The following is a 13,616-nucleotide window of genomic DNA, read 5'->3' as shown; positions in this document are numbered from 1 at the left end:
AAACCAAAATCAGTCTTGCAAAACTGTATGCAAGAGGACTGAGGAAACAAGCATTGGCATGGGAAAAAAAATAGACCACGACTTCAACAGCACTGTACAGACAGCTCCAAGGGCTAGGTGCAGTGTATGCAGACCACACACATCCCCCTAAACAGGACAGTCAGGTGACTTTGGTGGGCTTGGGATCAGGCCCTTAGGGAAGAGCCACTGTGAGAGATGCTAAAAAGATACCCCCCAGCCAGCGCTCTCTAAGTGGCCCTGCCACCCTGTATGGAGCAGAGCAGAGCAGGGGTCAACAGGGAAGCAGTTTCTAAGAGCCCCCCATGCAGTTAGCGGTGTCCTCTCTTTGCATCCCTCCCGCTCTCAGACACCAGAGAATGAGGGGGGGGGTTGATTTTTAACTTGGGGGGTGGGGAGTTCTCTTCCCCCCGCCTCCCAATGGCTCAGCCTCCGCCCTTCCTCTCACCTGGGCCCATGCGCGCGAGCGCAGGGCGTGTCTTCCCGCGGGCTCCTCTTCGGAAAACCGCCCGCCCCTCGTCAGTCGCGGGGGGCAGGCAGAGCCGGCGGCGCGCTGCAGGGACCGCGGGCGGGCAAAGTTCTCTCCCGCCGCAGCACCATGGACAGCAGCCCCCTGGAGCAGCTGGACGCCGCCGGCTTCCTGCACATCTGGCAGCGCTTCGACGCCGACGGTGCGGGCAGGGAGCGAGCCGCGGGGTGGGGGGCGCTGAGTGTCGGGCGAGGCAAGGGGTCCCGGGCCTGGGAGGGCGGATGAGCTGGGCGTGGGGTGGCTTTCGGTACCTGGGCTGCAGGTGGCTGTGTCTGCGGGACTCCCTCGTGAGGTAGCTGGGGCGTGGTGCCTAGGTGTGCACGCCCCGGGCCGGCGTGGTGCCTGAGTCTATGTCACCTTGAGCTGGGGCTTCATGTAGGTCTGTGGCTTACCACGTACTTCTGTGCTGGCCAGCCGTGGCTGATGTGGCCAGCGCCCCTGATAGCGCGCAGGCAGGTCGATAGCATTAACAGCCCCGTGCAGCAAGAATCAGGACAAATGTCCTCTTTGCACACCAACGACGATTTTTTTTTAAAAAAAATAATCAAGTACTTGCTGAGCATCCACCAGCACTGAGTAGCTGAATCAAGTCCTTCCAGGAAATCCTGAATTTCCAAGGGTTGACCTTATATACATAAGGGGGGGGGGGAGTAACAATAAACTTACCTTGCAGAGAATGCACTCAGAGCACAAGACATTTGTCTACTATGTTACTACTACTGCTTCTTTCTTCCTTTTGGCCAAGACCTTTGCAATATAATAAAGAAAAATTAAAAATATTAAAATACTAAGAATTTGAATTAAATATAACAACTCCCAACTTTAGGCGATGTGTCATAAGATAGGAAGGATGAACAGACTTATTTAGGAAGAAAGGGAACATTGCCCCAACTTGGTACAATTTCTATAAACATAAAAATGGTTCTATAGTATGTAAGTTGTGCTTAGAGTTAGAGCAATAATTATGTCTGATCAATAATGTATGTTTTAATTGTGTTTAGACAATGGTTACATAGAGGGGAAGGAGCTTGATAATTTTTTTCATCATCTGCTGAAGAAACTGGGCACATCTGTAAGTACTTCCCAAATTACATGCATATGAAGATAAGCACAATTGCATTTTTAAAGGTTTTGTATTTTTTGCTCTGTGACTACTAGTTTCCTTAGTGAGAGCAAAGATAAAAGGTTTTATTTTCTCCTAGCAACAACAGGTGCTAGGAGAAACAGGTGCAATAACTCTACCAGTATTAGAGCTGTTTATTTTCAGTCCAACATCTGTTACTCACTCCAAGGTTATAATTTTGGCACAAACCAAATCTCCTCTTTGAAAGCTTGGAGGAAAATCTATTTAGATGAATAAAAATGGAACTAAAGCTCTTTAATATAGAATTTAGTCTTGGAGGGGAAAGTAACAAGTATTTATGCTTGATTCAAACCAGTGCTGGTTTGTTAATATGATCACTGACTTTGGAAATAAAACTACCATAGAACTCTTCCTGCATTAATTTTAACCAGTGCTTATGAAAAGTTATGCCTTCATTCTTAGAACTGGCTAAAGGATAATCATATGAGTCAAACATTATTGCTCATAAGATCAAGACTTGTGTATATTTGTTTGGTTTGGGTTTGGGTTTGGTTTTTTTGTAGCTCTGTTTCATGCTATTTATCAGTGCTTCTCATCTTATGCTGTCCACAGATCAAAATGTACAAAAAGTTTTATGTTAAAATCTCCCTTTCCCCTTTATCTTCAGTTCATACTTTGTCTTTGAATGTCACTATGTGCCAGAGAGAACTACTGCCACTGAATATATCTGTCCTAGAATTTGCACAACGATTACATTTAAAAAATTATCTTTTCACTACATGGTCAAATACAAGAAAAAAAAAGTCAGCATCTCTTAAAATAGAAGAAATGGACACAAAGCAAATAAATGTGAAGCAACTCCATTAAATAAAAACAGATAATAAAACAGGAAAAACAGGCTAGTTAAATCTGAACAGATTTCTGACTGCAACGTGCAAAATTAAGAATGGGGGTCTTATATACTCCAATTTGTAATTATTCTAAACAAAAAGGAACTTTTGTTTCATTTGCAAAAAGAATAGTTTTATTATGAAATATTGCTGGCATGTATAGAAAAGTCTATTTAGAATTTAGATAGAAATTGCATAAAGGCAGAGAGGATTCAGAGATGAGGAACGAGAATGATTATGGATATTGAAAAATTCATGTGAAGAGAGGTTGAAAAGACTGTGATTATTTATTTTAAAAAGGAGATGAAATTGAAGGCTTCCATTCTCCCTGTTTCATAACATAAGAAAAAAGGGCATTCAATGAAACTGAAAGGTGGCATATTCAAAACTGATAAAAGTATAATTTCACACAATGCAGATTTTGACTAGAACTCATTGCCATCGGATGTTATCAAGACCAAGAACCTAGCAATATTCAAAGAGGGATCAACATTTATATAGATAAGACTATCTAGATTTATAACAATGCTAAAGAAAGTATTGGAAGGGATATGAGACTTCAAGCTTCGGTGTTTAAGCCAACCTTTAATTATGAGGTGTTAGGAGAAGAATTTTATCGTGCAGATTATCTGATGTTTGCCTGCTGTGGGGTTTCTTGCACCGTCTTCTGAAGTGTCTGGTGCTGGCCACTGTAGTACCGGACTAGATGGGCCATGAGACTGCTGCAGTATAGCAAGTCCTATGTTTCCGTGATTAGGTATTGCACACAGAGGTCTATGTGAAGTCTGTTTTGACTTGAAATAGGGCATTACATACCAAAACAGTAGTGCACAGAAACTAGCATGTACAGGGTTCATAATGAAACATATTTTTCCCTCTGTTCAAGAAGGTACATAATGACAACTCTCATTATTGCCAAAAGTTATATGTTCAAATGATTTAATTTAAATCAGCCTGCTTTTCCTTTCTGCATCTCTCATTTTCTATATCTACTGTTGCTATTATAAGAAAAAGTTTCACATAAATAAAAACCCTCTGAATTAAATTTAAGGAACAGATTATGCCACACTTACTCATATGGAGAGTAGTATCTTGCTTTGCACAGGAGTCTGAATGAAATCAGTGGGACCAGTAAGGGGCTACTTAATAGTGAGGGTGCCAGTATGTGGCCCTTAGACAATATGATCATGTGTTGACTTGCATCCCTTCCCCTGATATCCACCATTCAAGAAGGATGTTGACAAATTGGAGAAGGTTCAGAGAAGAGCCACAGGAATTACTAAAGTTTTAGAAAACATGCGTTAGATAGACTCAAGGAGCTCAATCTGTTTAGTGTAACACAGAGAAGTGTAAGGGATGACTTGATTACAATCTGTAAGTACCTACATGGAGAGCAAATATTTAATAATGGGCTTGTTGATCTAGCAGAGAAAAGTGTAACACAATCCAGTGGCTGGAAGTTGAAGCTAGACAAATTCATAATGGAAATTAGGCATAAATTTTTAATGGTGAGAGTAGTCTGGAACAATTTACCTAAGGTCACAGTGGATTCTCCATCCCAACATGACAATTTTTAAACCAATGTTGAATGTTTATCAAGAAGATATGCTCCAGGAATCGTTTTGGGGAAGTTCTATGGTCTGTGTTATAATCTGACCTCCTGTGTATGATCACAATGGTCCCTTCTGGCCTTGCAATCTATTGTCTATTTTCAATTCTAATTGTTTAACTAAGGGCAAAATTATCTCAAACCTGTAGGGCAGTATTCAGTCTCATTATTCTGCTTTTCCTGCCTGTGTGGATCTCCCATTGAGGCTACTGAGAAATACTGAGGCTGAGTAAGTCTGAGAGTAGAATTTTGTGCTTTGTTTGGAAGCTCCTCAGGGGAAAGGACTCTTAAGCATCGTGAGCATTGTAGCACTATATATGAATGACTTATTTTTGTATAATTATCATATAACATTATGTTTACCCACCGTTTTTCTTTCTGTACACGTCACCTATTGGTTAGTCTCTAAGGTGCCACTGTACTCCTTTTCTTATCACCTATTCTGTAAATGCTTCCTACTGATGTGTGAAGAACCCCTTCCCACAGTGGAAAAAGTCAAGGGTCCCCCTGGAACTATTTTTCATTACTCTAAAGAAACACCTGGCCTACTGATATCAGCACAGGACTGGGAGTTAGGATCTCTGCATTTTAATCCTAGTTTTGACACTGATTCCTTTTATGGGCACTTAACCTCTATGCCTCTTCTACACTCTGGTACAGAGAGACAATAACACTTAATGACATACCTTGCAGACACATTACAAGGATTAATTAGTTACTATTTCTAAAGTGCTATACAAGTGATAAATAACATTATCAGCTCTGGAAGTTGTCTCTGCTTGAATAGTGAACAGTTTCATAATTATATTTTTTCAACCTCCGCTCTCTAAGCTATTATTTTCCCCTAATGACCACTGTAGTCTGCAACTCTGTTATTTTTCCCAGCTACATCTTCGTCTGACATTAAATGCAAGGGCATCAAAGCAGCTGGGGAAACAATTAAAGACAGAGTCTATGAGCCACTTGAGAATCAGATTTGTGGATTACGATCATTGGGCAAGAAAGAGGATTCAGAATGTGTCACTAGTGGAGATGGGTCCAAACCAAAGTCTTGAATCTAAATATCTTTGAACTTTTGGGGGTGTTCTGAAACAAAGGAAGATATGAATTTTGCAAAGGACCCCTAACTGTATAATGGGCCAAACCCAATCCCAGGTCCAACCCCCTTTTCCTTATCTAAATTTGAAAAGCTATCAGGTCACACAGTTCTACCATAACTCCTTTGATTTGCAAGTAGATGTAGCTTAATGGTCCACTTCACCTTGAATTGTCCCTTGAAATACGTTACCTACTTATGCTAAACAATCTCTTCAAACCTTGTATTTAACAGTGACACTTCAAGTTAGTTTCCCAGGGCTGAAGAAGAGCTCTGTGTAAGTTCAAAAGCTTGTAGTGACAGCTTCCCTTGTAACTTTTAGCCCAGTTACTAGCGTATTCATCTGGATGTGGGAGACCTGGGTTCCATGTTCCCCCCTTCCCTTCCTGATGTGGAGCCAGGATCTGAATGTGGGTTTTCCCAGTTCTAAGGTGAGTGCTCTAACCACTGAGCTATGGAATAGTCTGATGTGGAGCTCTCGCCTATTGAAGCTGGTTCACTGTGGACAAATCGTTAAATATGCACTTGGCCAGAGAGAGAAGTGAAAGAAACCATAGTCCAGTGGTTAGGGCACTCACCTGAGAGATGGGAAACTCATGTTCAACTCCCTGTTCCCCATCAAGCAGAGGGGAGAACTGAACCTAGGTCTTCCATAGCATGGATGAGTGACCTAGAGGTTAGAAGGGAGGCTGCCTCCTCCTTCCCCCATCCATTGTGTGAGTTTGCGTGTACTCTGACAGTGCCTACTGAAGTGGGCCCTGTATACGACACAGGGGAGGGAACACTTAGTTTAAGGATCCTGCTGGAGCTTATGCTTGATGCTGCTGCCCTGCCCAGTGATGGGGTGCACTAGAGGAAGGGATTTCTTGCACCATCTCAACACATTCAGGCTAGTGGACTCAGCTATGATATAGATGGCTGCACTTCTGGAGCACTCCTGTCCAGAAGCCTAAGCCTAGTGAAGCAGGGGAGGGCATAATCATGTTATCTCCTTAGTGCACCAGTCTGACTGGATGGACTCATGCCTATGCTAAACCTGTAGAATGATAGAGCACACTCCCCACAAAGCCCCAAAGGCATTATGCCTGCTCTTAGCCTCCATAGCCTTGTTGTAATTGTGCGCTTCCTCTCACAATTTGTTATTTCAAATAGATCCCTTAAGGTTTTCAGACATTAAGTAGTAAGTCATATGAATTAAGGCTTATATCCAAAATATGAACTAGCCTCAAAGCCACCCCAATACTATCTTTCCTTTCCACTTTCCCAAAAAGTCACTGGTAGAAAAGAACATCACAGAATGACTGAAATCTGGGCTCTGGTGATTAGAGGAAACAAGAAGTCGAAAACTCCTAATTGAATGAAAACACCCTTCCTGTATCCCTCTCCAGACTAAACCAGTGGCCTATTAGCTCAAGCACCTCAGCAGATCTCAGCTATTGCATATGTATATTCATGTATATATTTGACATATCTTTTGTCAACTTTGACCGCCTGGACCTATTCCTTTTTCTGTTCCTTAGTTTTAAGGCAAGACATTGCACGTATTTAGAAGTCTCTGCAAAAACAAGCTAAGAATACTGTTGGGAACAAAAAATAGACAAAAATGAATGTTTTCTATATTCAAAGTCATGTCTAAAGAAGACCAGGCTAGAGAAAATAAGCAGAACAGCAAGCTTGTCAAAAGCCAAGCCACGCAAACTAAAAGGTGTAAGATCCTTGCTTGACCGATAAAGTCTGCTGCAGGAAAAAAACATTTCCCATGTGTGAACTGGTGATTGATATCGAAAGAGGAAGAGGAATGAGTGTAAATCCAAGACGCTGCAGCAGGGGTGGGCAAACTACGGCCCTCCAGATGTTTTAATCCGGCCCTCGAGCTCCCATCGGGGAGTGGGATCCAGGGCTTGCCCCGCTCCACGTGGCTCCCAGAAGCAGTGGCATGTCCCGCCTCTGGCTCCTATGTGTAGGGGCAGCCAAGGGGCTCTGCAAGCTGCCCCAGCAGCTCTCATTCACTGGGAACTGCAGCCAATGGGAGGCACCTGTAGACAGGGCAGCGCACAGAGCTGCCTGGCTGTGCCTCCATGTAGAAGCCGGCGGGGGGACATGCCGCTGCTTCTGGGAGCTGCTTGAGGTAAGCACTGCCCAGAGCCTGCACCCCAGACTCCCTCCTGCACCCCAACCCCCTGCCCCAGCCCTGATCCCCCTCCTGCCCTCCAAACCCCTGGGTCCCAACCTGGAGCCCCCTCCTGCACCCCAAAACCCCAGAGCCCACATCCCCAGCCAGACCCCTCACTCCCCCACACCCCAACCCCCAATTTCGTGAGTTTTCATGGCCTGCCATACAATTTCCATAACCAGACGTGGCCCTCGGGCCAAAAAGTTTGCCCACCCCTGCACTATAGTGATGGGGGGTATAGAAAATGTTAAACTAAATAAAGGGCCAAATTCTCCACTGGCACAACTCCCCTGTAATCACTGGAGTTATTCCAGTGGAGAATTTGGCCCAGTATATGCAGGAGTACATTACATTCCAACTAACTTTAAAATTTTCTAGTTTTAAATCTCTCTTCCTCTTTCTCTGGTAGTTTAAAATAAAGAAACCAATACATTATATTTTTTTAATGTAATATTTAAGGAACTAAGACTAATATAGAAAAGATGCTTGTTCTAAAGTTAAAATATATATTGTCACAGTGCAAGGCCACTGCATCAGTGTTCCCCCTCTATAGTCCAGTGAGAGCACCCACTCTCAGACCTTTGGCTCGCCAGTAGTCTCCTCTCTTGGGAAGAGACATGTGTCTCACTCCCTCCTGGCTGGGATTATTTCCTGGCTGCACAATTCACTGCCTGCACCATGAGTTCCCCAGCAAGTCAAACTGCCTAAGCAGGTCTGCTTTGTTTTTCTCCTCACAGGCTATAAAAAGCGTAATTGCCCACAGTTATACAATACCACACAGCTTTCCTAAGCAAGCATGGTTATTCTTAAGGTGAAAGCATTAGAGAAAATATATTAAAGTATTAAAAGAACTTACACCCATGCTAATTAGCTTACTAGAGATCACCCCCGAATCTTTCAGCCTCACCTAGGGCTTGTTCTGCAGCCATAAGTTCATAACAACTATTAGCTCAGAATAAGCGCACCTATGAATCTCAGAGTCAGTCCTACCGTTTGGGCCTCTGACCTTGTCCTCATGTAACAGGTGATCAGCAGACAAAAGTTCCCCTCCTCAGGGCAGAGCTTCAAAAGGCTGAGCTCTTGCATAACCTGAGGGGGTAACATTTGTATGCGCCTCCCCCTTGAGATTTCCTGGGAAACCCACTTAATTTTAAAAGTTCACATGGTTTCAAGTAGTCCTTTGAAGCTCATAACGCTTCCCCAAATTTACGTTAGTCATGTTTCCCGCCTAACAAGTTACATACAGTCCCACAATAATACATTAACATTTGCATTTTTAATACAGTAAACTCCTAAAATACTTAAACTTACTTCTGTAGGGTTTGTCTGGGATACTGCTGGAAGTTGCCATTTCTGTCATAGGTATATATGTCCTGATTTCCAGCATGACTTTAGTTCCATTTTTGTGCTCACTGATTTTTTTTTTTTTTTGAGTGGAAATACCTACTGGTTCGTTTTCCACCCACAATCAATTGTAGACAAAGTTGGTAAGAGCCGGTACACAGCCGACCGTACCGGCAGGGCCACTGATGATGGGGGCCAAAACGGGCAGCTTCTCCAGGGCCCGGCACTTTAAATCACCCACAGAGCCCTGGTGCTCCCGGCTGCCACCGCCGCTACTGCACCAGCAGCCAGAGCCCCAGGCCCTTTAAATCGCTGCCAGAGCCCCAGGGTAGCGGTAGCAGCGGCCTAGAGCCCTGGGCCCTTTAAATTGCCACTGGAGCTCCAGGCGGAGCAGGCCATGCAGCGCTGAAGAACTGGCTGGGGGAGTGTAGCCCCAGCCCTGCCCCTTCTGCCCAAGGCCCCACCCTTTCTGGGGCCCTAGAGCCACCCCCCCAACCTTGCTCAGGACCCCGGCTGCCCTGCATACCGTAAGTCCCTTAAGTTACTTTCACCCCTGCAGGTGGTCATATATATGCCTAAGATTTGTGGAGAAATAAATTGGGCCATCAAATATTTGTGCCCACAATTTGTGGGTGCAAGTAGAAGGCTAGCTTTTTTTAAAAAGAGGCTATTGTAGGTACTCTGCATAGGGGCACTTAGCATATGGCAGATTCAGGCTCTCACATGAGTTCAGTTCTCACTGGCTTCTGTGGGAGCTGCATTGACTAAGATCTCAATCCTGCATCTGGCTCCATGTGGACACAGGGCTTTGCATGCATGGAGCCTGTTACAGGATCAGATCCTAAGGCCTAGTCTACACTAGGAGTTGAGGTCGAATTTAGCAACGTTATCTTGATTTAACCCTGCACTCATCCTCACGACGAAGCCCTTTTTTTCGTCTTAAATGGCTCTTAAAATCAATTTCTTTACTCCATCCCCGACGAGGGGATTAGCGCTGAAATCGGCCTTGCCAGGTCGAATTTGGGGTAGTGTAGATGCAATTCGACAGTATTGGCCTCCAGAAGCTATCCCAGAGTGCTCAGTTGTGACTGCTCTGGACAGCGCTCTCAACTCAGATGCACTGGCCAGGTATACATGAAAAGGCCCTTGAACTTTTGAATCTCATTTCCTGTTTGGCCAGCATGGCGAGCTCACCTGCACAGGTCACCATGCAGAGCCCATCATCACAGGAGACCATGTAGTCCCAGAATTGCCAAAGAGCTCCAGCATGGACCGAATGGGAGGTACGGGATCTGATTGCTGTATGGTGAGACGAATCCGTGCTGGCAGAACTCCGTTCGAAAAGACGAAATGCCAAAATATTTGAAAAAATCTCCAATGGCATGAAGGACAGAGGCTATAACAGGGACCCGCAGCAGTACCATGTGAAAATTAAGGAGCTCAGGCAAGTCTACCAAAAAACCAGAGAGGCAAACGGCTGCTCCAGTTCATAGCTCCAGACATGCTGCTTCTGTGATGAGCTGCATGCCATTCTAGGGGGTGAATCCAGCACTTCCCCAACCTCATGCTTTGACTCCATCCCAGGAGTGGGAGGCAACATGGAAGCAGGTTTTGGGGGCGAAGAAGATGAGGAGGAGGAGGTTGTAGATAGCTCACAGCAAGGAAGTGGAGAAACCGGTTTCCCCAACAGTCAGGATCTGTTTATCACCCTGGACCTGGAGCCAGTACCCCCCGAACCCATCCAAGGCAGGCTCCAGACCCTGAAGGTGGAGAAGGGACCTCTGGTGAGTGTACCTTTGTAAATATTATACATGGTTTAAAAGCAATGATTTAATGATTAATTTGCCCTGGCATTCGCAGCCAGTACAGCTACTGGAAAAGTCTGTTAATGTGTCTGGGGATAGAGCGGAAATCCTCCAGGAACATCTCCATAAAGCTCTCCTGGATGTACTCCCAAACCCTTTGCAAAAGGTTTCTGGGGAGGGCAGCCTTATTCCGTCCTCCATGGTAGGACACTTTACTACACCAGGCCAGTAGTATGTAATCAGGAATCATTGCAGAACAAAGCATGGCATCGTATGGTCCCGGTGTTTGCTGGCATTCAAACAACATCCGTTCTTTATCTCTCTGTGTTACCCTCAGGAGAGTGATGTCATTCATGGTCACCTGGTTGAAAGTGGGTGGTTTTAGTAAGCAGACATTCAGAGGTGCCTATTCCTGCTGGGCTGTTTGCCTGTGGCTGCACAGAAATCTTCCCTGCTGTTAGTCACGCGGGGGAGGTGGGAAGGGGGGAGGAAAGGGATGAAGCCATCATCCCAGAGAATTGGGTGTGTGGGGGTGGGGGTTAGTTGGGTTTCTGTTGCACATGAACCCGGAAACCGCAGCCCCTCCTTTTAAATTGCCAACCCATTTTTAATGGCCAACCCAACGGCTACTTTGTATGGGAAATGAGGGCGCTGCTGTTTGAAGCCATTCCCACAGGTTATGAAGGTTAAAGAAGCCAAAAGACTGTGGCTTACCATGGCTGCGTGCAAGCCGAATTCTGCTGCCCAGCCCTGCGTGAGTGACCTCTCACACCAAACCGGCATACCCTCAATAAGAGGCAAAATGCGACCTTGTAATGAAAGCACATGTGCTATGTAATGTTAACAGCAAGGTTTACTGTGAAAGAGTGTACTCATTGTTCCATAAAATCTTTTTAACTACCACTCTCCCTTTTTTTTCCCTCCACCAGCTGCATATGTTTCTCCTTCCCAGAGGCTAGCAAAGATTAGAAGGCGAAAAAAACGCACTCGCGATGAAATGTTCTCTGACCTCATGCTGTCCTCCCACACTGACCGAGCACAGCAAAATTCGTGGAGGCAGACAATCTCAGAGTGCAGGAAAACACAATATGACCGTGAGGAGAGGTGGCGGGCTGAAGATGGTAGGTGGCGTCAGCTTGCTGAAAGAAGGCAGGAGTCAATGCTCAGGCTGCTGGAGGATCAAACTCGTATGCTCCAGCATATGGTTGAGCTGCAGGAAAGGCAGGAGGAGCACAGACCGCAGCTGCAGCCCCTGTGTAACCAACTGCCCTCCTCCCCACCAAGCCACTCCACCCCAGAGGATTGCCCAAGCAACAGAAGGCTGGCATTCAATAAGTTTTAAAGTTTTTTTAAGTGCTGTGTGGCCTTGTCCTTCCCTCCTCCACCACCCCTCCTGGGATACCTTGGCAGTTATCCCCCTATTTGTGTGATGAATTAATAAAGAATGCATGAACGTGAAGCAACAATGACTTTATTGCCTCTGCAAGCAGCGATCGAAGGTGGGAGGGGAGGTTGCTTAGCTTACAGGAAAGTAGAGTGAACCCGGGGGCAGTTTCCATCAAGAAGAAACAAACAGAACTTTCACACCGTAGCCTGGCCAGTCATTAAACTGGTTTTCAAAGCTTCTCTGATGCGCACCGTGCCCTCCTGTACTCTTTTAACCGCCCTGGTGTCTGGCTGCATGTAATCAGTGGCCAGGCAATTTGCCTCAACATCCCACCCCTCCATAAACATCTCCCGCTTACTCTCACAGATATTGTGGAGCACACAGCGAGCAGTAATAACAGTGGGAATATTGGTTTTGCTGAGGTCTAACCGAGTCAGTAAACTGCGCCAGTGCGCTTTTAAACGCCCAAATGCACATTCTACCACCATTCTGCACTTGCTCAGCCTATAGTTGAACAGCTCCTGACTACTGTCCAGGCTGCCTGTGTACGGCTTCATGAGCCATGGCATTAAGGGGTAGGCTGGGTCCCCAAGGATAACTATAGGCATTTCAACATCCCCAACAATTATTTTCTGGTCTGGAAAGTAAGTCCCTTGCTGCAGCTGTTGAAACAGACTAGAGTTCCTGAAAATGTGAGCATCATGTAGCTTTCCCGACCATCCCACGTTGATGTTGGTGAAACATCCCTTGTGATCCACCAGTACTTGCAGCACCATTGAAAAGTACCCCTTGCAGTTTATGTACTTGCCGGCTTGATGCTCCGGTGCCAAGATAGGGATATGGGTTCCATCTATGGCCCCACCACAGTTAGGGAATCCCATTGCAGCAAAGCCATTCACTATGACCTGCACATTTCCCACAGTCACTACCCTTGATATCAGCTCAGTGATTGCGTTGCCTACTTGCATCATAGCAGCCCCCACAGTAGATTTGCCTACTCCAAATTGATTCCCGATCGACCGGTAGCTGTCTGGCATTGCAAGCTTCCAGAGGGCTATTGCCACTCGCTTCTCAACTGTGAGGGCTGCTCTCATCTTGGTATTCTTGCGCTTCAGGGCAGGGGAAAGCAAGTCACAAAGTTCCATGAAAGTGCCCTTACGCATGCGAAAGTTTCGCAGCCACTGGGAATCTTCCCAAACCTGCAACACTATGTGGTCCCACCAGTGTGTGCTTGTTTCCCGGGCCCAGAATCTGCATTTCATGCCATGAACCTGCCCAATTGATATCATGATGTGTACGTTGCAGGGGCCCATACTTTGTGAGAAGTCTATGTCCATTTCCTCATTACTCTCGTCACTGCGCTGCAGTCGCCTCCTCCTCGCCTGGTTTTGCTTTTCTTGCAGGTTATGGTTCTGCATATCCTGCTGGATAATGCATGCGGTGTTTATAGTGCTCATAATTGCTGTGGTGATATGAGCGGGCTCCATGTTCCCAGTGCTGTGGCTTCTGCACTGAAAAAAGGCATGAAACGATTGTCTGCCATTGCTCTGACGGAGGGAGGGGTGACTGACAACATGGCTTACAGGGTTGGCTTACAGGGAATTAAAATCAACATAGGGGGTTGCTTTGCATCAAGGAGAAATAGAATGGCCCCCTCAAGGATAGAACTCAAAACCCTGGG

At 45.6% G+C, this 13,616-nt stretch overlaps 1 protein-coding gene across 1 annotated transcript in view; it reads left to right on the top strand.

Moving 5' to 3' along the window:
* The first annotated feature begins 551 nt into the window (after window positions 1-551).
* The window catches only part of SCGN (secretagogin, EF-hand calcium binding protein), a 52,437-nt gene continuing 39,372 nt past the window's right edge, over window positions 552-13,616 (top strand). Inside the window, exons 1-2 of the mRNA XM_073329449.1 lie at window positions 552-689; window positions 1,549-1,619. Coding sequence (XP_073185550.1) covers window positions 617-689; window positions 1,549-1,619 — 144 coding nt within the window. The 5' untranslated portion in view covers window positions 552-616. The remainder of the gene's footprint in view (window positions 690-1,548; window positions 1,620-13,616) is intronic.

The sequence above is a fragment of the Lepidochelys kempii genome, chromosome 2 (assembly GCF_965140285.1).
Source record: "Lepidochelys kempii isolate rLepKem1 chromosome 2, rLepKem1.hap1, whole genome shotgun sequence".
In the NCBI taxonomy this organism is placed as follows: domain Eukaryota; kingdom Metazoa; phylum Chordata; order Testudines; family Cheloniidae; genus Lepidochelys; species Lepidochelys kempii.
The sequence above is the reverse complement of the archived record's forward strand: the minus strand, read 5'-3'. Positions and strand labels throughout refer to the sequence as shown.